Raw genomic sequence first — 25073 nt, forward strand, 5'->3', positions numbered from 1 at the left:
AAGTCTTGTCTGGGACTTGTCACATTTTATTAGTTACCTGGCTTCTGTTTTGTAGTCTTGGTCTGGGGATATTGGGGCGCACCCCTACTCCCTCTTCTTTGATGTGTGGTGGTTGCTTGCTTTTTCTTTAGCAGCGTAACCCTCTTCTTCAAATCCTACTTTCCTTAGTTTGGCCCACAGGGCCGGTTGGAGAATAAGAGCCAATTGTGAATCCCACTCTGTGCAGTTTTCTGTTATGTTGAGGGTTTATTCTCTACATAGATAAGTTTAATCCATCTTTGTATCTCACAAAGGGCCTTGCATGTAGCATATCACAAATGATCATAGCATGGTAATTGGACTTGGGGAGATATTAAATTTTCCATAAAATTGTTTCTTAGGTGATTGTAAAACTTGAAAAGGAAAAATTAGTTCTTTCTGGCCATAGTAAGCAACATTTTATGTGGAAGGTTAGTCTCCTCATTGCTGATTCTTTGCTTTTAGTGGTATTAGCTATTTCCTCTATTATTCATTAAAAATAAACCACACATGAAAGTTTTTGTGTTCTTGAACTTTTCTAGACCTTATGCACATATCCTCTCAGTTCCTGTTTCGGAAACTGCTTACCCTGGGCAGACTCAGTACCAGACACTACAGCAGTCTCAACCCTATGCTGTCTACCCTCAGGCAACCCAAACGTATGGACTACCTCCTTTTGGTAAGGCATCTTATTATAAACAACTTCTAAGACTGTTGATTTTATCCTCCAGAAACTTTTATCTTTCCCCAAAAGTCAAGTATGGCTAATCAGGATGCTGAAAGATGGGTTATTCTTGACAGAGTACCTATTCAGTTACAAGTACTGTGAAAGTTGCAACTTTTCCACCAAGTATATTTGATGCATGTTAAATAAAATTAAAGCTTTTAGTACTGATTTGTTTATCTATTAACATTTAGCTATTTCCAAGGTACTAAATCTTGACTATAAAGCTTGGAATCTTTAAGTGTTTGGGAAACTCTTTGAGGAATTACTATTACTTTCTTTATATAAAACATGTTGCTATGGGTAGGTAAGCATAATTCATACATTTTGAGGTGATTGTTTCTTGCTAAAATCAAGTAATCTAAATATCCAGATGGAATATGGCTTTTAGTTTACTCTCTTTTTTTTCTGTCAATTTCTCCCTCTTTCCTCCTTCTCTCCCAACTGATCAGTTGTTACTCTGCTGAACCAAAAAGTTATCTTAGAATGAGGAGAACCCCCAATTTTGCATAAGCCTTATCTTGTGCATAGTTTGTTCTTTGGTTTTAGGCATCTTGGACATGAACTGTAGATTAGAATGATTCACTAGAAGTCAATTTGAAACTCTTTGAGCGCTTAATATCTGCACTGATTTTTTTCTATGTGTGTAAATTGATATATGTGTGCTTTATTGCCCCTTGCCTGGTTTCCTAGAACTAGTGTTAGAAAATTGAGAGAATGCTATATTATTTTCACATATGCAACATGTTAAAATTATATCTTGATAGCCTTTACTGAAACTAGTTGGAAATTTGGAAAAGTCATCTAAACAGATTGCCACAGATTCTGGATGTATTAGTGTTGCCTGCTTTTTGTTTCTACTTTCCTACTTTTCCTGGTCCATTTGGCTAGTCTTTATGATAGTGACAGATTTCTTAGTTTCAGGCTTGTTAGCATTCCTTGGCTTCTGATAACTATTAGAAACAAAAATGTCTAATGATAGTGGGAGTTGATAATTTCATGAGAGAAGAAAAACAGAAATGCTCGTTTCCCTGTTTGTAAGTCCAGGCCTCTACGCATGTCAGTACCAGCCAGTGTACTAAAATCTTAAATTTGTTATATATTTAACCAGCCAAGACTGAGCAGTTCTTTTGGAAACAGAACTCTCTGTATATGTTTGTGCTTATATCTTAGTGGGTGTGTTAAAGCTAATTTTCAACAGCTGACTAGTAAAATCTAGCAAGCATAAAGTAAGTATTTTACATTGGTTATTTAAATTATTAGCAATTCCAGAGCCCTTTATGACATTGTTGAACAGCTGGTCATTCCTGCTGTTCAGTATTAAATAAAACTGCTGTTATATCTCTGAACTCAGATTATGGAATACCTAACATAGTGCTATGTGCATATTGTGGTATCTTTTATGATCGCCGTATTTCCCTTGTATTAAAGAACAAATGAAAATTGTATGATAGGTCCTTGTTAAAAACTTGAAGCAAACTTTACATTGTAAAGAAATATTCATAATGATAGGCTTTTTTGTTAATTTGATTTTGTTTAATATTTGGGAATGAGGGAGACTTGTTTCGTAAATTCTTCCATCAGTATTTCTAAGATAGAAGAGAATCAACTAAGTTTGACTCTTAAGTAATATAATGAAACTTATTCGAGGGAGATTTAGGTTGGGGTAATGTGAATGATCGATATGGCATATTCTCAGAATTCATTAATGAAATTACAGATACTTTTTTTTAAATAAATGTGTTCACTCACATATAAAACACTATTTCTTCTAAGGAAGATTTGGCAATTTTATCTTAGTGCTGCCTGTAAGCACTAAAACTAGATTTGTTAGTCTGTTTATTTCAGATGCAGACAGCTTCAGAAAATCTCATTGTAATGTTATCTAATGTTTATGAAGTGCTTTATATACCATGCAGTATGCCGAGAATAAGTACCTCACACTTTTCACTATTGTCTTATTTAATCTTTAAAACAGTCCTAGGGAGTAAGTAGTAAGTCGCATTATCCCTTTTTATAGATGAGGAAACAGGCTTGTTAAAGGAACAAGTGACTAGCCTGGTGTCATAGAATTAAGTAAATGCTGGGGATTAGAATTGAACCCAGGGCTGTTTAATTCCAGAAGTGCTTATATAAGTTTGGTCTGTGTCTGAGAGTTGAGTTTGCAGTTAAAAAATGTTCCTTTGCTTTAAAAAAAAATTTTTTTTATAGTTTATTCACTTTTGAGAGAGAAAGAGAGTGTGAGCAGGGAGGGGGCAGAGAGAGAGGAAGACACAGAATCTAAAGCAGATTCCAGGCTCTGAGCTGTCAGCGCAGAGCCCAGTGTGGGGCTCAAACTGTGAGAACATGACCTGAGCTGAAGTCGGACACTTAACCAGTTGAGCCACCCAGGCACCTCAAAAATGTTCCTTCTCTTAATGAAAAGAGAAGACTAAAGGAAATCTAGGAAGCTTATATTGTAAATAGTCTGTAAAAGTAAAGGAATAATGGTCATATTCTTTTTAAGAGCTACATAGAAGTGTTGTGGGACAGCACAAAGAGGATTAGATAGTTAACTTCCAGTGATCTCGGTGAAGGAAAGGGGCACCCATTTATTTGTAGGGGCTTATAAAAGATTGTCTGAGCTGCCACTGTTCCAGCTTCATTTAAAAGAACTCTACTGTGAGATGGAGATTTGATGATATGTATTAAGAGCCTTAAGAACGTTCATGCCATTTCCCTCAGTAATTTCACTTCTAGGGATTCGGCCCATGGAACTAATTACAGATACCTACAGAAATTTACTAAGATATTCATTATAGCATTTATAGCAGCAAAAAATTGGAAACAGCCTACATATTGAATTGAAACGTGTGTGTTACATTGCAATTTATCTATAAAATGGAAAACTATAAATCATACTCTAATAAATTCACTTTTTTTGTTGTTTATTTATTTTTGAGAGAGAATGGGAGTGAGGGAGGGAGAGAGCAGAAGAGGGGCAGAGAGAGAATCCCAAGCAGGCTTCGAGCTGTCAGCACAGAGCTGCATGATGGGTTTGAACTCATGAGCCGCAAGATCAAAACCTGAGCTGAAATCAAGAGTCAGATGCCTAACCGACTGAGGCATCAGGTGCCCCTAATAAATTCACATTCTGAAAGAATATTCAGCATCTTGAGAAAAGTTTGTTACTAATTTTAAAAAGCAATATGTAAAACTAAAAGCAATATAATATGCCAAGTTCGTATTTTTAAAAAATATTTATGTAAAGAAATATACATAAAGAATAATTTGATGGGGCGCCTGGGTGGCTTAGTCGGTTAAGCGTCCGACTTTCGCTTGGGTCATGATCTCGCGGTTCGTGGGTTCGAGCCCTGCGTCGGGCTCTGTGCTGACTGCCAGCTCAGAGCCTGGAGCCTATTTCAGAGTCTGTGTCTCCCTCTCTCTCTGACCCTCCCCTGCTCATGCTGTCTCTCTCTTTCTCCCCTAGAAATAAATGAAACATTTAAAAAAAAAAAAAAAAGAATAATTTGGAAGAAAAAACATGAATGTCCACAGTACAGGCACTGTGGATTTGATCTGCAGGACCACAGCGCCTTGCAAAGTGAGGACACCGCCCCAGCGTGGGCAGGTTTCACTTAACACAGTACAGAAGCAGAGAACCACCTGTAGTTTTTTCCAGTGCAGTGAGATGGTGCAGGGTTGTTTTTTTTTTTAATACTTTCTGTGTTTTCTTAATTTTCTATAATATAATCTACTCACTTTATGATGAGGAAAACTACTCAGATTAAATCACTCAGTTTTTATAGTAGGTCATCCCAATGAGTGGTCTTGTCAACAAACCAAGATACTCTTTCATGTGTTTTTTTTTTCCTAAGCATTGTACTTCTGTTCCTAATCAAACTAATTTTCTCTAAAGATCCACTAGTCTGATACATATTACTATAAACTGAGCTGCTCAGATTAGTTGGGTTAGTGACTAAGCAGTAGTGAAGCGTTTGTGCTGAGAAGCTGAGGTAGAGTTCTGATAAGACCCCAGTGTGGGGCAGCAAGAGGACAGCATCACACCGGCTGCATCTGCCATGGTCAGACTGGCTGTTCTTTCACATTCAGTGCCTGGTACTTAAAACAAATTGATAAGCTTTTTAGTTGTAGACATAGAGCAGTGGACTAGGAGTCAGGAAACCTGGATTTGGTTTCATCTTCTCTACAGGCAGTATTGCTGTACAGTCAGACCGTTTGGTCATGTTCCCTATTACTTGGAATTCTGGGAAGGGTGCTTTTAAAGGAAAATACTTATATGCTTAAAGAGCAGGGCTACTGTGATGCTGGAGGCAGTGTTCATACGGTCTTTTATCCTTCTGTTCTTCATAAAATAATTACATATTAAATATCAACTTCATGTTTCTGGTCAAAAACATTGAAAACTACTATAAGTAGCTATTCCACTACTTCTCTTGGACTTTTTGCCCTGGTTTTTGACTTTAAAAGAGCCAGTTTATAGACATTTTACACTTCAAAATTTTAAATGTACATATACTAAATAATGAGACTAGCAAAACTTTTGCAGGTAATACTATTCTCATTAATAAGATAGTATTTTAGTATAGTGTAATATAAACATGTTCACAAATCTAACACCTCAGATTCAGAACCTATTTAGAAAAAAAATCACCTTGACTGCAATAAACCTGAAAGTTATCATGACACTGAAATGGCATTTTTTGCTAAAAAATGTGATACTCAACCACCAAGAATCATGGCACTGCTATTCAAATTTCACATTACAAATGTTTAAAAAATAACGGGTTCAAATATTTTTAGTGTTGAAATTTAGATATAGTTAGGAGTTTAGCTGTTGCTAATCTGAACAAGACTTTTTAAATGATGGTAAACTGAGTGTAGAATGGACACCAATCATCCTAATGCATGCTAGAAATGATGGCATTCTTCATTCTTCTCAAATAAGTTATTTCATGTGTTTGATAGGTGAGAAAAGAAAAACCTTTTTGTTTTTTATGCTTTAAGAGTTTGTGGCAAGGCAATTGTCATGCCCCGTGTCGATTTGAAATTTTCGTATCTCCCTTACATTTACGTATCAACAAATTTTACAGGTCTGAGTTGCACCTAGATATCTCAGTGCCCTGGTGAGCAGAGGGCCTTATTATCAATGCATTATATTTTTATAAATTCAGTATCAGATTAGGAGTAAATGAAATGAGGAGTAAATGAAATGAGTTACTATTGAATTTGAAGCTGTGGCTTACTGGGGTATCAATTTCTTACCTGGAATGTGATTGATGAACCTTCTTGGACCTAATTATTACCTATAACAACACTAATCCAGAAACCGTCACTGTTCAGAACACAGTGCACAATCACACAGTAAGGTTTTTTTCTAAAGACTTTTGCATAGTCAAAAGAATCACCAGAAGTATTCACCATAAAGGACATCCTTAGGCTGTCATATAGAAGCAAAGCTTCATTTATGGCTTTTTAGTTTACTGCAGATGACAAAGGAGATAAAGCGAGGGACAAGAGATTGTCAAGTACAGATCATGGAGAAGAAAACAAAGTGACATAGAACTGTAATTGAGTTCTATTTAGTACCGTCTTCATAAATCCCAGTGGCCTCTGGGGGTGTCTCTGTAATATTCATATATATATATAGCACAGCATACTATTCATCTTTGTGACAATACTTCAGAGAAAATGTAAAGGTATATTTACATTTACCTGCTGAGAAGGCAGGAAAGGATATAAATATATTTTAGAAATATTGTCACTCAGGAGCATTGTAATAAAAATAAAAGTGAACAGCCATGATGTCTATCAGTGCTAGGGATTTATATGTTCTGACATGGAAAAATGTCTTTCATAGGTATTATGTGGAAAAGCAAAGTATGAAGTGTGTAACATCCCATTTTTATTAAAAAGAAAAAAGATTAGTGAATACATAGAAGAAATCTAAGTCACTCTTCTGCACACTATAATAGTGGTTAAGTCTGGGATTATATATGACTTTATTTTTTCCAAGTTACATATTTCTGTAATGGTTTTAATTTATAAAAATAAGCAGGTGTGTCTTTCCTAATCAGAAGAAACAGGTAACAAAATAACCAGCTTAAGAAGGCAGAAAAGTACTACTTAATACATTTTTTTAAATGTGGTGCTTGTTTAAAGGGTAAGTGAATTTTTAACTTATATGAAATGTCTCCCACCTTGACAATGGATAAATGATTTATCACTGTACATGATCATCAGGCACTCTCTGCAGCAAATACTCCAGTTGAGTGTCAGTAGCTTTTTTTTCTGAACCCTGGTCAATCTCCCCGAGCCTTTGAAATGAACTTATACACAAATCATTATTGGGATTTTTGGCAAGAATCTTGTTTCTATAGCTCCTTTCCCCAGTCTTTGAAATTGTATTTGCTTGTGATATATTATGAGTGGGAGAATCAGTAATTTCCTCTTACAAGCAAATTTACTTTTGTTTTAAGATTGAGGTTTTAAACCTACTGGCAGATATTTGAAAGCATAACCATGCTTCTCAGTCCCAGTGTATTGTTTGTAATTGGTCCAATTTATCTGATTCAGGTGCATTGTGGCCAGGTATGAAACCTGAAAGTGGTTTAATTCAGACTCCATCTCCAAGTCAACACAGTGTTCTTACCTGCACTACAGGGTTAACCACAAGCCAGCCAAGCCCAGCACATTATTCTTATCCCATTCAAGGTAAATAGGCATGGTTGTGTGTGTTTTATTATTATTGTGTTTTTTTGTTGTTTTCAGTCTTCCTATATCTCCAAACAAACTGGGTAATACAGGAGTCTGTCTTGTAAAATAGAAGGGGGTGGTATTTGCATTTGTGCATGCTCTTTGTGTTAGGCAGGCCAGAACCCAGGACTATGTATGGTTTGTAAGTAGTTTAGCTTTTAAATGTACTTAGTAGTTTAGCTTTTAAATTCTACTATTTGGTAGAATCGAAGCTTTCCCTTTTGTACATTGGTGTCCAGAAAACCTGTCAGATTTTGTTTTAGTTCGTTCTCAGTGGCATTTTGTTCCATAAATGAGCAGAAGACTCCATGGGTTAGAACCTTGCAGACTTCTCTTAAATGGAGTCCACGTGGCGCTGAATGTGAGGTTTGTGCTGCTTTTCTCTTGCAGTGCTGCCGTACCTCGCCCCCACCTGCTGCTTCGTGGTGAGAGCATTTTCCTTGCTCAGAAAGTTCAGTCTTGTTTCTTTTTCATGATAGAAAGTGTAGCATTAAAGCTTGCACTCTAAACATTTTTGCCTTCCTGAGTTCTTCTAAAAGGCTAGAATTATAACAGGACTATTAGGGAGGAAGACAGAAACACAGAAGGTGCCATGGAATGAATTCCCTACCCTTCCAAATCCAACACAGGCAGTTTGTCATTGCTCCACAATGGGGGTTAATGTCCATGTACCTGCCTCCTTTCTCCTGATTTCTCTCAGCTTTTAAATTTTATTCCTCTTAAATGGGTGCTAGAGGAGTGCGGGTGGGACAGCAAAAACTAGTCTGAGGTACTAGTTTGAGGTACTCTTAAGATATGAACTTTGGTGATGAAAAAGTGTTTTGATGTAGAATATATTATTATTTTATGTATTTTTGAGAGAGAGTGTGTGCAAGCAAGTGGGGGAGGGTCAGAGAGAGGGAAACAGAGGATCTGAAGTGTAGGGCTTGAACTCACAATTTGTGAGTTCATGACCTGAGCTGAAGTCAGACACTTAACTGACTGAGCCATCCAGGAGCCCCGATGTAGAGTATATGAAGTAAAATAGTTTGATGCTTAGTTTATTTGTTTTCAGTTAAATGATTGAGAATTACTTCTTGATCCATTGATAACAAACTAGTCACTATATTCAGTGGTTAGTGAGTCTCCTCTTATTTATTTCCCCTTTTTTTCTATGTTTGCCTCCTCCCCCATCTTTCTTTCTAAAATGGGGACAAAACAGGAGGGGGTAAACTAAAGACTATGACTTTGTCTGTCTTCTCTACCCGCTTTCATTTTTATGAAGTATTTCTCCAGGTGATAGGCTTTTTAAAAGATCTACAGACAACTCTACTAGCCATGTCCCTCCTAAACAGATACCTCCCTGATGACTATACCTAGGTCATGAAAGAACAGCAAGGAGTTCTCTTGTTTTATATTAATAACCCTCTTCCTAGTTGTAGAATCACCACTCCTCTTGAATTTGAGAACCTAATAGTTTTGGCTTACCTCTTCCTCCTTATAAAATAAGAGTAACTACCTTTTTGGGTTCTCTTAGGACCCATTGCTGTGAAAGGGTCATGAAAATATCCTTTGAACTTCATTAACCCTATCTTAACATGTTACCTGCTGGTACATTTTTCTCCTTTTGATCTTTTAAATTGGTTTCCCCTGTTGGCTAATGATGATCATTGTTGGTATTAAGTGTTTATTGTGTACTTAGCATTGCTGTAAGCAACTGATAGGTGATACTCCGTTTATCTTCACAATGCACCTATGAGGAAACTACTGTTATTAATCGAGTTCTACAGATGGGGAAGATATAGAAAAGCAAACTAATTTGTCCAAGGTCACAAAATTAGTAAATAATTAAGTCAGCATGTAAGCTGAGCAGTCTGACCCCAGAGCATGAGTGCTATATTTTTTATTTTCAATGTTGAGTCATGATATCAGTATCAACTCTCCCATCATTGAGAACCTTTATCCACTGATATCTAAGTTCATTCTTCTCCCTTTTTCTGGTTAGCCTCTTGGCGCATTTTGTTGTTCATTAGAACTTTGGCACAGGGGAGAATTTAAGGCAGAAAGGTACCAACAAGTTACCAATTTTTGCCATTTATTCTGAAGAAAAGTTTGGTAGAATACAAGCTGAAACAATTAGCTAAAATGAAATACAGGTATTGGCAGAGTTGAATTACCTGGGTTTTCTACTATCCATATCATTCTCCTCACTTCCACTTTTTTTTATTGTTTGTTTATTTTTGAGAAAGACACAGAGAGAAAGAGACAGAGCATAAGGAAGGGACAGAAAGAGGAAGACAGATAATCTGAATCAGGCTCCATGCTCTGAGCTGTCAGCACACACCCTGACACAGGGCTCAAACCCACGAACCATAAGACCATGACCTGAACCAAAGTAGGCCACTTAACCTCCTGAATACCCCCAGGCACCCCACTCCCACTTTTAATATCACTCACCATGGCTAGTGAATGTTAGCTCTCCAGGGCTGCCTCACTCATACTATGTAATCACCCTGTCCTTCCACAAAAAAAAAAAAACAACAACAAGAAGCATTCTATCTTTTTTTTTAATGGTCAAAAGAGCAGTGTCTCCTCATCATACCGCAAAACATTCTACAATTGACATAACATACAGAATTGTCTAGAGTTGTCAAATCACTATATTGTACACCTGAAGCTAATTTAACATTGTGTCAACATACTGCAATCTCTTTTAAAATGTATTATTTCAACCTAAAAAAAAGTCTGCTTTTGGCTTGATCAACTCAGATCAAAACCGTTTCTTCAGTTTATACAACAATGTTCATGAAAACCCTTTGTTAGGTAGATCTGGCTTCTTTATATCAGTTTTTTCCTAGAGTGTGACTAGGTGACCCAACCTCTGATTATTTTCTTCAGTTGAGATGGTTTAAATGATTAGTATTCAAGTGGTAAAATTAATATCAACTCAATCTTGACTTATAATGAATGTGTTTGACTTCTAATATTGTTGGTAACACATGATATTCTTTCTTTTTTCCTTCCTTCTTTCCTCCTTCCATCCCTTCCTCCCTCCCTTTCTTCTTTCCTTCCGCTTGTCTTTCAATGATCAGGAGATTTGTTTTGGTTTTGAATAGACTTTAGTTTTTATTTTATAATTATTTTTTCTAAAATTTTATTTTTGAGTAATCTCTACACCCAATGTGGGGCTCAGATCACAACCCTGAGGTCAAGAGTTACATGCTTTACCCACTGAGCCAGCAGGTACCCCCAAACTTTATTTTTTAGAAGTTTTATTTTTAAGATTTTTTTTTATTTTTTAGAGAGAGCATATTCAAGCAGGGGCAGAGGGGGAGAGGGAGGGAGAGAGAGAGACAGAGGGAGAATCTCAAGCAGGCTCCACACACCGCACAGAGCCCAGTGTGGTACTCAATCCCATGACCCTGGGATCACGACCTGAGCCAAAATCAAGAGTTGGACACTCAGGGACACCTGGGTAGCTCAGTCGGTTAAATGTCCTACCTCAGCTCAGGTCATGATCTTATAGTTCGTGGGTTCAAGACCCGCACTGGGCTCTGTGCTGACAGCTCAGAGCCTGGAGCCTGCTTTAGATTCTGTGTCTCCCTCTCTCTCTGCCCCTCCCCTGCTCACACTCTGTCTCTCTCAGTCTCTTAAAGATAAATAAACATTAAAAAAAAAAAAGTTGGATGCCCAACCCATGAACCGCCCCCCCCAGGCACACCTAGAATAGTTTTGTTTTAAGTTTATTTATTTATTTTTGAGATGGAGAGAGTGAGTAAGGGATGGGCAGCAAAGGAGGAGAGAGAGTCCCAAGTAGGCTGCACGCTGTCAGTGCAGAGCCTGACATGGTGCTCAGTCTCACGAAATATGAAATCATAACCTGAGCCGAAATCAAAAATTAAGTTGGAGGCTTAACCAACTGAGCCACCCAGGTGCCCCTGGGATAGTTTTAGATTTACAGAAAAATTGAGATGATTCACAGAGTTATGTATCCCTACATCTTGCGCATAATTTCCCCTATTATTGACATCTTACATTAGAATGGAACATTTTTTACAATTAATGAACCCATATTGCTACATTATTATTACTAAGTCCATAGTTTATTCAGATTTGCTTAGTTTTTACCTGATGTTTTTGTTCCAGAGTCTCATCCAGGACACCATATTTCATTTAACTATCATGTCTACTTAGGCTTCTCTTTACTATACAGTTTTGTAGGCTTTTCTTGTTTTTCATGACCTTGACATGCTGTACTTGAATCCCACAGATTATATAGGAATATATATGTCTACAAGATATACATGAATCCCACAAGTATTTATTGAGCATCACCTACTCTGTGCTAGATGCTTTGCTAGATATTGGAAATAATGAATAAGATAGTAAAATTCTGCCTTCATGGAGCTTACAGTCAAGTGTGGGAAACAGAAATAACCAAGTAAATAATTAAATAGATTTTGAAAAGTTCTCTGAAAGAAAAAAAGAATAGATTGCTGTGATTGGGAAAATAAGGAGTTGGTTTTTTAATATAGGGGTCAGAGAGGGTCTCTCTGAGGAAGTAGACATGCTGAGGAGGAGCCACCATGCCAGGAAGGTGAGAGAGATTGGCCACGGAGCACAGTCCAGGCACAGTGAGCAACATTGCAAAGATGCTCATGTGAGAAGGAGCTGGTCTTACTTTGAATATTTGAAAGCCAAGTAAGCAAGGGTGGGAGAGGGACATATATAAAATTAGACGTGGGTAGAAAGTAAATCTTGTGTCAGCTTTTATGTACCATTAACCCTTAGATTAACCGTCTGGCTTTGGAGCAGTGTTAATTCAGCTGTGCCTCTCACAGTTCTATAACCGTCTTCTGATTAAAGTGTCTCTGTATATTGACTATATTAACTGGACCTCTAGTGGGGCATGGTTCTCAGGAGCTTGTCTCTCTGTGATTTCACAGCTCCATTGTTGGAACAGGAGTGGAAACTATCCATAAATAGTTGGCCATGCTGTTGGCATTTGGAGAGCTAATAGCCTTCACACATATGTCAGTAGAGTTACCACTTGAGTTTTGTTTGCTCCTCTGAGTTTGTCCTTTTTGTTGCAGTTTCTGTTGCTGCTTTTATTTTATTTTATTTTAATTTTTTATTACTATTTTATTTATTTATTTCTGAGAGAGAGAGTGTGTGAGCAGGGGAGGTCAGAGAGAGGGAGACAGAGAATCTGAAACAGGCTCCAGGCTCTGAGCAAACTGTCAGCACAGAGCCCGACGTGGGGCTCTAACCCACAAACCGTGAGATTATGACCTGAGCCAAAGTCAGACGCTTAACCGACTGAGCCACCCAGGCACCCCGCTGCTTTTATTTTTTAAATCTGCAATTGAATATTATTTGTTGAGACATCTATATATGTGCAAAATGATAAGTACTTTTTTTGAGGTGTGTAGCTTTTTAATTATAGTTATGTGTAGGGTCGGGTTTACGGTGATTGTGTACATTTTTTAGGTGGGTTTAGCTTGGGTTTAATGATGGTTATAAGAGCCTAAAAAATACTGTTTATTTAATTATCATCTAAGTCTGTCAGTAGAACCTAAACTCCATGAAGGCAGGGACTTTGCCTGGTTTACTACTCTGTTTCTCAGTGACTGGAATAGTTTCTGGGTACATAGTAAACCGTGGTTTGCTGAATGAATGAGCAAATGGCACATATTAGGAATGATTTGATTGATTTGGTGAAAGAAGTTACTGAGCCCTCTTACTTTTAGGTCAGCAGGCCAACATTTCACTATTGCTGAAAGTCATTTATGATTTTTAGTAAGATACTTTTTAAAAACTCAGTAACCAGCTAATCAAGTCATTAAACTTCCTAGCAGAGATAATAAGAGTATATGACCATTTATTTGTAAGGTCTACCTTTTTGCCTCTAGCCCAATTCAGTAAGTGGTCTGAAAATTGTTGAACTTAATCAAACCACTTGGTCAGTCAGAGTGCTTCTTCCCCCATGTGTGTAGAGATCAGACATGAATGACTTGTGCTGGCAAAACCATTTTAAACTTAGTAAGAAGGTAGAACAGAATTAAAATAGAGGTAAATAGGAAAAGAGGAGTGGAGGCTAGGAGGAGGACCAAAGAAAATTTGAGCTAGAAATGGACTTTGCTGAGAGAGTTCAACTTAATAGATTAAGTAAATTATTGATTTTCTTTCCCACCTTAAATCACCGTATGTCCTTCTGTCTGTTTTATTGCAGGGCTGCCTAGCATCATGCACTGGCAATAGAACCTAAAGTCTACTCAAAATTCTCTACCCACAGGAGTGATTAAAAACTACTTACAGAGTCATCCAGCCTGTATATTGTGCAGTAATTCCTTGTACTTGCCCTTAGTGAGGAAAAATGGGTCAAACTATAGTAGAGAAGAAAGTGGATATTGGTGAGAAGAAAATAGCATCTATGAGGTTATAAAATCATTTACTTCTTGGGTTTAAGAAGGTAAACTCTTTAAGAGTCCATTAGTTCCCCTGGGAGAAGTATTGTAGAACAGAAAATCTCCCTGGAGAATCAGGAAATCTGATCCCTAGCTCAGCCAGTTGGGAGATCCCAGTTGCCATCATGGCTACCACTAGTTCCATACCAGTAGATAAATTATCTTACTCCTCTTGGTCTAAGGTGTTTTGTCTGAAAGCTGGGTTGTAGCAGTAGCAGTTCCTTAGACTTTCTCTTCTTATCTCTTCTAAGCTTTCTTCTGAGTAGAGTACCCTTGGAGAAAGGAGTAAGAATTCCCTCTGATTTTGAATACTCTCAAGTCTCTGCTTCATTTCTTCACCTGCCCTGTCCCTCATGGAGGTTTTCCTATTAACTTTACCTCTAAAGGACTTTGTTACTAAAGGGATGAGGAGTCAGATAGTCAGGTCTACCTGACAGTGAACGTTTATGCATGTGTGACTACAGTGGAAACCATGTCTAAGTGTGTTTATGGTTAAGTGAGAAACAGGAGTTCAAGACCAGTACCTCACAGACTCATTTTCACTGTCCCCCTGAAAAAAGTCACTGTAACAAATACCAGTCTCTGAAGATCTGATTAAAACCCTGTTGGGGTCTGCGATAGAAGAGTATGAAAAACTGAACCCAGATTCCTATCCCAAGACAGGCAACCTAAATAGCTTACAGAGAACATTTTTAGCTGGAGAGAATAATATGTAATATTTTCCAAGGTTTTCCAGGCACACTGGTAAAATCATTAAATGCCAGATCATCGTGTTTGTTGATGGACATTAATAATCCATTATTTGAGCCGAGGCCAACAGCAACTCCAGGCATATTAGAATTGGGGAGGTCAGCTCTATTTCTCGGAGTCATTATGTTGCATTAGTAAAGGCATAATCTGGGGCAAGTGATAAGAAATCACAGTGTAGGATTTACCTGTGGATTCACCAGAGCTCTTGTTCTGTTGGTTGTCAGTAAGTCACACTGCAGGTGAGTCATTTTTCAACGGCTCAGGAAATAGACTGGAATGATTTGGTTTAGTTTCTGATTCCAGTGATGTCATTAGTATGAACCAGTACATTGTATATGAATCCTTCCAGGACTTTAATAGGAAGAATTAAAGACTCAAGCTAAAACAAAAAAATGTTCCAATTATTTTATTTCTAGTCGAGACTGGAGTAAGGTATAGCATCCAAAAGAGTAAAACTAGTAGTTGTTCCTTTGCCAGTGTTCTTTATCTCCTTGTAGATCTGTTTACTTAAGACACGGTATACTTCGCATTTCTTCTAGCCTTTTACATGATATCTTTAATATCATTTAACATTCTCAATCCTATAGCTTCAAGCACAAATGCCAGCCTGATATCCACTTCATCTACAATGGCCAATATTCCAGCAGCAGCCGTTTCCAGCATCTCAAACCAGGTACTGTGCCTGTCATCCTATTTGATATGGTTCATCAAGCTTGCTCTTCTCTTCTCTCCATGGTCAATTTGCCAACCTAAGAAACAACCAAAACTAGGACACTGGATGGCTTCTCAGGCTGCCATCCGTTTCTCTCATTACTATGCTAATAACCCTCTGAATGATATGGTTCTATCTGCTCCTCTACCTACTACATGTGTCTGCCTCCTACCCCATTCCTACTAGAATGTAAGCTCCATAGGAATAGGGATTTATTTTTCAGTTTCGTTCACTCATATATACCAAGAGTTGAGAAAAATGCCTGGTACTCACATTAAAGACACATAATAAATATTTGTGGAATGAATGTTCCTTCTACTTTTTTCATTTAGCCACTCATTCCACTGTAAATTCTTTATGGTCTGGTCTTGGTCACTGTTCTATTAACTATGTTTAGATCACTGGTAATATCTTCAGTGTTTTAGGGATTTTTGTTTTTGTTGTTATGTTTTTGTTGTTTTTTCTATGGCGATGAATCTTTTCTCCGTGAATCTCTTTTTATGGCTATAATTAACATACAGTTAATGGTTCATTAACTGGTTCATCTTTTTACATTTGACTGTTCATTAGTATAGTTCACAAATTATTGAGTTTCTGATATACATCAGTGTACCATTTATGTCTCTACCTTTCGTAGGTTTTCTTTTTGGTCCTGTTTTGTGGACATGTCCATATACTACCTCCAAAATGAACATTCTAGTACTGACCCCATGATATCTACAGGCTTCCTGCTGATTCATGGACATTTTATTCTTTAATGTCCTGCTATTTCCCTAAGTTCATCATAGCGAAAACCAGCCTTTCATTCCATGTTTTTTTGTCTCCTTGTCCTCCAAAAAAGTAAAACCACTTTTCCCTGTGACTTCTCAGGTATCAACGAGACCATTTTTAAATGAAGCTAGGCCTCAAACCAGACCAGTTTTCAGTATTTTTCCTCACCCATTCCTAATCCAACCATTTTATTTTAGTTTTTCCCCTTTAATCCTGAATTACCATAGTTCATTGTTCATCTAATCTCCAGTTTTTCCCTGTACCTATCCATTTTCTAAAATACTATCTGACTGGCTCAGTTGGTGGAGCGTGCAACTCTTGTTTTCAGGGTCATGAGTTTGAGCCCCCATGTGAAGAGTTAGAGATTACTAAAAAAAAATTTTGTGGGGGGGCGCCTGGGTGGCTCAGTCGGTTAAGCGTCTTAACTTCAGCTCAGGTCGTAATCTCACAGTTCGTGGGTTTGAGCCTCAGCCCAGCAGAGCCTGGAGCCTGCTTCAGATTCTGTGTCTCCCCCTCTCTCTGCCCCTCCCTTGCTCATGCTCTGTGTCTCTCTGTCTCTCAATAATAAATAAATGTTAAAAAGTGTTTTAAAAGATTTTAAAACACTACCTGATTAATTTTCTCAAAAGTCCACTTTTATCCTATCAGTCACCTGCCCGGAATCATTTTTTTAATTAAAAAAATGTTTTTAATGTGTATTTATTTTTGAGAGAGACAGAGCATGAGCAGGGGAAAGGCAGTGAGAGAGGGAGACACAGAATTTGAAGCAGACTCTAGGCACTGAGCTGTCAGTACAGAGCTGGACGTGAGGCTCGAACTCATGAACCACGAGATCTGTCTTTCTCTGCCTGACTTATTTCATGACCTGATCCAAAGTCAGATGCCTAACCGACTGAGCCATCCAGGTACCCATGCACAGAATCTTTTTGTACATTTTTATTAGTTGGTTCAATTTTGATAGTCCCTATTTCCTGCCCCCGCACAAACTATATATCGCCTAAAGAATCCAAGTCACATTTGTGGCCTTGCACAATTCATTCACGCCTGCAAGATCCTTTGTTTCAACCAGACTCAGCAACTCTGGTCCCTTAATAAAACCTTTTCTGGGCTTATTCATCCTCTTAGTCCCTCTGTCTGTTTATCCCAGAAAGCTCTCTGACTACCACAGTCTGCAGTGATAGTTGTCTTCCTCTGTATTTCACTCCTTTGACATATAATTTATTGCCAGTTTGTTGGAATTTTTTTGTCTTCGCCTGCTAGATTTTTAACTCCCTTAAATTCAACCAGTACAACTTATTTTTTTTTTAAGTTTGTTTGTTTATTTATTTTGAGAGAGAGAGTGTACATGGGGGGGGGGGGGGCAGAAAGAGAGGTCAAGCAAGCTGACGTTGTCAGTGCAGAGCCTGACTGACACAGGGCTCAATCTCACAAACTGTGAGATCATGACCTGAGCTGAAATCAAGAGTTGGATGCTTAACTGACTGAGCCACCCAGGTGCCCCCAGCTTATTCTTTTCTTTAATGTTGCATTCTCCTGCTCATACATGGATACACACACTGAGTTGTATTTGGTTTATGATAGATGCTCAGTACCATTTATAATTGGTCTAGTTGATTAGCTTCTTCCTACTTGTTACTAACATCAGTATCAGTGGAAATTTTTTAAGGTATATATTTGAGCTATACGTCATAGGCATTTTTGGTAAAGCTTTATTAATGTATAATTGATATATAATCTACATAGATTTAAATTTACAGTTTGATACATTTTGACGTGTGTGTGCTTATGAAACAATCAAAAATTCCCTCCAGATATTTTAAAGAAACTTCATATTTAAAGAAAACTTGATTATTTTAAAAAGAAAGAGAGATGCTCAATTTTAAACTGGGAAACCTTCAGAGTGGCTAAAATGAGCAAACCAGAGGACTCTAGATGCTGGCAAGGATGTGGAGAAATGGGCACCCTCCTACACTGTTGGTGGGAATGTAAATTGGTGCAGCCACTCTGGAAAAAAGTGTGGAGGTTCCTCAAAAAATTAACAGTAGAACTCCCCTATAACTCAGCAGTAGCACTGCTACGAATTTACCCAAGGGATACAGGAGTGCTGATGCATAGGGGCACATGAACCCCAATGTTCATAGAAGCACTCTCAACAATAGCCAAAACATGGAAAGAACCTAAGTGTCCATCAACTGAAGAATGGATCAAGAAGATGTGGTTTATCTATACAATGGAATACTACATGGCAATGAGAAAGAATGAAATCTGGCCATGTGTAGCAACATGGTTGGAACTTGAGGGTGTTATGCTGAGTGAAATAAGTCAGGCAGAGAAAGACAGATACCATATGTTTGCATGTATAAGAAGATTAGGAGGAACTTAATGGAGGACCATGGGGGAGAGAAGGGGAAAAATATTGGGGGAGAGGGAGGGAGGCAAACCATGAGAGACGCTTGAATTTGAATGCTGAGAACAAACTGAGGACACATGGGGGTGGGGGGAGAGGAAGGGGGTTGATGGGCCTGGAGGAGGGCACTTGTGGGGATGAGCACTGCGTGTTATATGGAAACCAACTTGACAGCAAACTATTTAATTAATAAATAAGTAAATAAATAAATAACAACCAAAAACATGAAAACACTTTGCTCCATGCCCTCTGAGAGCTGTGGACAGACCCCAAGGCACAGCAGGCGTCCACGGGGTGCTTGCCACAGCTGAGGGCTGCTCAGAGCCACTATTTTTTTTTTTTCCCTTGTCAAAATAAATAGACCTTTTGTGTTGGGGGGAAAAAAAAACCTGGGAAACCTTAATGAGGGGGGTTATGTGGGATAATGTGCTTTTTTGTTTAAGCTCATCTGTTCTTAGTGCTAGCATCTAGTGCACTTGTTTATAAACTCCTTAAAGAGTAGAATCTTCCAAAATTCTGTGCAGAAATTCAGTACCTAAAATAGAAAAAAAAAAAAAAACCCAACCTAAAATAGAAAAAAACAAACAAACAAAAAAGGAAAGCTGTTCAAGTAGAAAAGGGGCATTCACTTTCATCCTTCTGGTCATTTCAAAGACAGCCCCTGAAGTATCTCCTCTTGACTCTTAGGTTTCCACAGAATGCATTTTGGAAATCAGTGATTTAGATGGAAGCTATAGATGGGGTAAATGAGAAGCCAAATTAATTAATGTTTTAGGAAAATGACTATGAATAAGAGGGACATGAAAGTCTCTTGTGTTGAAATCAGTTTTTGCTTTAAGAGTCTTGTTTTTCTCCCTTACTCCTTTCGGTCCCCAGGACTATCCCACCTATACTATCCTCGGTCAGAGTCAGTACCAGACCTGCTACCCCAGCTCCAGCTTTGGAGTCACAGGCCAGACTAACAGTGATGCTGAGAGTACCACATTAGCAGCAGCCACATACCAGGCCGAGAAGTCTAGTGTCATGGTACCCGCGCCTACAGCACAGAGACTTTCTTCTGGTAAGCGTCATTGCTCTAAAAACTTTGGCTTATGGGCACTTCATTCAACTGATGATAGTGCAGATCATTTTGTTGTGGTCTCAGTCACTGTTACTATGCTACTGGCTTTCCCACTCAGGTGAGGAGTATTTAAACATTGGAACCAGACTATGTGATGAGTCATCGGCAGGCTGATGTAATACCTGATGCTATGAACAGAAAAATACCAAGGATGAAAAAGACTATTTGTGATTCCCACTCTCCCCTTTAGCTTTAATGTGCTTCTGACCGGGAACTTGAGAATGTTGGCACATTTTATAAAAAGTGGATGACTCCAGTTTTACTCTGTGCATATTTTGGACACCTGCTAAGGCCTCAGGGCAGTAGTTCTTAACTTTTCCTCTGTCATGGATCTCCAAGATTCTAAAGAAAGCTATGGTCCTTTCCTCCTCAGAGAAATACATAAAATATAACCTACAAATTTAAACCTTTACATTTAGGTTTGAAATATGTCAATGAATTATTATGTCCAGGTTTAAAGAAGAAAAAAACTGACATAAAGCCTTTATACGCATGTTAGTAAACATATGTATATGCTTTTTATCTGTCTCTATCTTTCAGGAAAATTTGCTGGTTGGCTGTCACATTACATAACAGGAAGAAGGACCGTTTATTGTTTTGTTAACACTGATGCATTTTTAAAAACAGTGCTTTATATCAACTAAAGCAGTTTTCTGTGCACCTTGTGTTCACCAGTCTTCTAAGTGATGGTTACAGATGGTTACTGCTTCAGACTTAAATAACTTTGAAATAATTACACGTGTTGATGCCTTAGTTTTTAATTCATATCTCTAAATATCTTTGTTCTTCATAATAATTTTAACTTCTTAATAATGGAGAATTTCAAACCTAGAAGTTGTCAGAATAGTATAATGAACCTCTTATGTATATCTTAAACATTAACAACTCATATTTCAACTACATCCAATTCTCTCCCCAAATTCCAAGCATCATATGTCTAAAAGATAAGTAAATACTTGTTGGCATAACCACAATGCCAATTATCCCACCTAAAATAATTCAACAGTAATTCCCTAGTATCATAAGATCCTAAAAGGTATTGTTTCTAGTGTTTTCGTGTTAGGAGTTTTGTTTTTCCTTTTATAGTTTATTTAAATTAGAATCAAAGTAAGTCCCATATGTTGAAATTCGTGGATATGTATTTTGTGTCTCTTTTAACATATAAATTCCCCTCTTTTTTTGTTCCCCAAGGTACTGTATTTGAGAAGAAACCAAGTTGTTTATCTCATACCATTTCCCAGTCTGAATTTTGCTGATTATTATCTGTATAGAGTAGTTCAACATGTCCTGATACCTTCTGTATTTTATTTTAAGTTGGTAAACAGATCTGGAGTCATGGTTTTCAACTAAAGGTGATTTTTTTTGTGCCATGCTCCCCTCCGCCATTCACCTAAGACATTTGGCAATGTGTGGAAACACTTTGGGTTGTCTCGTGGGTGGGGAGTGCTACTGGCATCTAGTGGATAGAGGCCAAGAGTACTGTTTAACCTAGCATCCTACAAGGCACAGGACATCTACTCAACAAAAATTATCTGGCCCCAAATGTCAGTTATGCCAAGTTGAGAAACTCTGATGTAGGGAACTTGAGAAATACGTTCAATTTTTTTGTCAAAACAGCTTTGTAACTGTGTTCTTCCATTGAAACACAGGTATATTAATTCTATTTTTAACTCTCTCTGTGATACTAGGAGCTATTGATGCTCCATGTTGAGTTAGGTCTGCATTCCTGAATTGTTTAGTAAAGTTTGGTTTTCCAGCCTTTTATCCCTGCAATATGAGTCTTAAGGACAGAAAACATGCTGACTGTCTATCTTCCTGTTCTGGTTCTTATAGCCTGTGACTACTGGCCATATGTCTCGGATTTCCTTTCCAGGAGACCCTTCGACAAGCCCATCTTTGTCCCAGACTACACCAAGTAAAGACGCTGATGATCAATCCAGAAAAAATATGACTGGCAAGAACCGGGGAAAAAGGAAAGCTGATGCCAGCTCTTCCCAGGACAGTGAATTGGAAGTATGGGAAGAAATTCATTTGAGTTACCTACTTTTTTTTCTCATTTTTTAAGTTTATCGTACATACATACGTATATGAAACTCATGGAGGTACTGTAGTTCTTTGTTGTATGCCCCTTGATTTCCGGGCAAAAGAAACGAAATTGGCCAAGTGAAAAGAGATATGTAAAAACATTTCTCTGCACCCATAACTCACTGTATTACCTTCAGATGGATTTCACCAAAGCATCAAAAAAGCTTTTTTGAATTTAGGTAGTTGGGTAACTTTTTAAGGGAAAGAACAAGCTGTTCTTTATGTTCTAGAGAGCGGAAAGAACAGTTCCGTCACATTCAGAAAGCAGAGGGTGCCACAAATAATGTCATAGTGTTCTCCATTTAGAAATCTGGAAGTAAAATGAGAGGATGAGAGTGCTTTAGGCCAAGCTTCAATGACACATGCGACCACTGGCACTCACTTATTCTGTGTTTAAACACTACAGGCATACATTTGGCTTCATTATTAAAAAGATTAGAAAATCATACAAAACACTAATAATAGTGGCGTTTTTATGCTCTTTCGTTTTCATTTTCGATTTTCTATAATATTTAGTGGGGCAGGGGTTGCTGTATTTAAAAATGAGTTCATTGAGATTTCTGGCTGGCTCAGTTGGAAGAGCATGCACTTGATCTTGGGGTTGTGAGCTCAAGCCCCACACTGGGTATAGAGATTACTTTAAAAAAATCTTTAAAAAAAGATCATTGGGTTGCCTCTGGGTAGCTCAGTTGATTAAGCGTCCAACTCTTGATTTTGGCTGAGGTCACAGTCTCAAGGTTCATGAGACGAATCCCTGCATTGGGCTCCATGCTAACAACTTGGAACCTGCTTGGGATTCTCTTTCCCTCTCTGTACCCCACCCCCACTTGTGCACTTGCTCGCTCACTCTCAAAAAAAAAAGAAAACATTAAAAAAAAAAAGATCATTGATAGGTATTAAGACATAAGTAAATTGAGGCTATGTCTGGGGACTCTCTTTCCCTTTGTTCCTGAAAAGTAAGAAAGAAAGAAAATCTAAAGTCCTATACATTTATTGGGGAAAACTGAGAACTCAGTTTTTCAATTGTGTTAAAAATGTACATAACATAAAAATTACCATTTTAACCATTTTTAAATGTACAATTCAGGAACGTTAAGTAAATTCACAATGTTGTTTGTTACCACTATCTATTTCCAGAAAATTTTCATAATCACAAACAAAAACTCTGTACCCATTAAGCATTAACTCCCCCTTCTCTCCTCTCACTAACTACTCCCTAGTAACTTCTGTTTTACTTTACCTTTACCTTTCTATGGATTTGCTTATTCTAGGTATCTCATATAAATGGAATGATACAGTATCTACCATTTTGTGTCAGGCTTCTTTTACTTAGCATATGTTTTCAAGGCTCATCTATGTTATGGTCAGGTCATGACCTCAGGGCTCATGAGTTCGAGCCCCACGATGGGCTCTGTGCTAACAGTGTGGCGTCTCCTTGGGATTTTCTCTCCCCTCTTCTCTCTGCCCCTCCCCTGCTCTCTCTTGCTCTTTCTCTCTCTCTCAAAAATAAATAAACTTCACAATCTTAAAACAAAAAGAACTTTGTTTTGTTATATATATATATTTTTTTAATGTTTTATTTATTTCTGAGAGAGAGTGAGAGACAATCCGAAACAGGCTCCAGACTCTGAGCTGGCTGTCAGCACAGAGCCCCACGTGGGGCTCAAACCCACGGACTATGAGATCGTGACCAGGGCCAGAGTTGGACGCTTAACCGTCTGAGCCACCCAGGCGCCCCTGAACTTCATTTCTTTTTATGGCTGAATAATATTCCATTGTATGTATATACCATATTTTGTTTACCCATTCATTTGTTGAAGGACACTAGTGGTTTTTCATCATTGAGTAATTGTGAATAATGCTGCTATGAAGATTGCCATCCAGATATCTCTTTAAGTCTCTCTTTTCATTTATTTTGGGTATAAACTGAGGAGTAGAATTACTAGATTGTATGGTAATTCTATGTTCAGCTTTTTGAGGAACCAACAAAATGTTTTCCACAGTAGCTGCATCATTGTATGTTCCCACCAGCAAATGCAGGGTTTCTAATTTTTCCACATCCTCACTGACACTTGTTATTTCCTTTTTTTTTTTTTAATAATAGTGATCCTAATGGATATGAAGTGGTAACTCATTGTGGGTTGTTATTTTTTTTTTGCATTTCCTTTTTGACTAATAATGTTGAATATTTATATGTGTTTATTGGCTATTTGTATTATTTTCTTTGGAGAAATAGCTGTTCAAGTCCTTTTACCAGTTTTTAATTAGGTTGTTTGGTAATTTGCTGAGTTTTAGGAATTTTTATATTCTAGATACTAATCACTTATCAAGTATATGATATGCAAAATATTTTCTTCCATTCTGTGGGTTCTTTTTACTCTCTTGATAGTATTCTTTGATGCACAAAAGTTTTACATTTTGATGAAGTCCTGTTTTTTTTAATGTTTTTTAATGTTTATTTTTGAGAGAGAATGTGAGCAGGGGAGGGGCAGAGAGAGAAAGACACAAAATCTGAAGTAGGCTCCAAGCTGTCAGCGCACAACCTGATGTGGGACTTGAACACATAAACCATGAAATTCTGAGATCCTGAGCCAAAGTCAGATGCTTAACCGACTGAGCCACCCAAGTGCTGCTAAATCCTTTTTTTTTATTGTTTGTGCTTTTAATGTTAAAAATGCAAGATTATGAAGATATTTACCTATGTTTTCTTCTAAGAATTTTATTGCTTTAGTTCATAAATTTAGGTCTTTGATCCCTACTGAGTTGTTTTTCTTCATATTGAGTTAATTTTCATGTAGGGTGTAAAGTAAGGGTCTGATTTCATTCTTTTGCATATGGATAGCCAATTTTCCCAGCACCTTTTAAAAAATTTTTTTAATGTTTATTTTTGAGAGAGAGAGAGAAAAAGCATGAGAGGGGGAGGGGCAGAGAAAGAGGGAGACACAGAATCCGAAGCAAGCTCCAAGCTCTGAGCTGTCAGCACAGAGCCATACGCGGGGCTCAAACTTACAGACCACAAGATCATGACCTGAGCCAAAGATGGATGCTCAACAGACTGAGCCACCGAGGTGCCGCCCCCCTCCCAGCACCTTTTGTTGGAAATACTTTCCCCATTGAATGGTCTTAGTAGCCTCGTCAAAAATTGACCATATATATATATAGGGCTTTATTTCTAAGCTATCTTGTCTTTTTTATTGGTCTATGTGTCTGTCCTTAACACAAGTACCACATTGTATTGGTTACTGTAGCTTTATAATAAGTTTTGAAATCAGAAAGTGTGAATC

At 37.8% G+C, this 25073-nt stretch overlaps 1 protein-coding gene across 3 annotated transcripts in view; it reads left to right on the top strand.

Annotated features, from left to right (window-relative positions):
* EYA3 (EYA transcriptional coactivator and phosphatase 3) overlaps positions 1 to 25073 on the top strand; it is a 91885-nt gene that overhangs the window by 41540 nt on the left and 25272 nt on the right. For 2 of the 3 annotated variants that reach the window (XM_039231394.1, XM_039231411.1), the window contains 5 exons: positions 561 to 697; positions 7319 to 7456; positions 15282 to 15367; positions 19461 to 19644; positions 21578 to 21717. In XM_039231394.1, the coding sequence (XP_039087325.1) occupies positions 561 to 697; positions 7319 to 7456; positions 15282 to 15367; positions 19461 to 19644; positions 21578 to 21717 (685 nt within the window). The remainder of the gene's footprint in view (positions 1 to 560; positions 698 to 7318; positions 7457 to 15281; positions 15368 to 19460; positions 19645 to 21577; positions 21718 to 25073) is intronic. The other variant, XM_039231403.1, reaches the window with a different exon arrangement.

This window comes from Hyaena hyaena, unplaced genomic scaffold, assembly GCF_003009895.1.
Source record: "Hyaena hyaena isolate Hyena2069 unplaced genomic scaffold, ASM300989v1 scaffold_3, whole genome shotgun sequence".
Classification (NCBI taxonomy): Eukaryota; Metazoa; Chordata; class Mammalia; order Carnivora; family Hyaenidae; genus Hyaena; species Hyaena hyaena.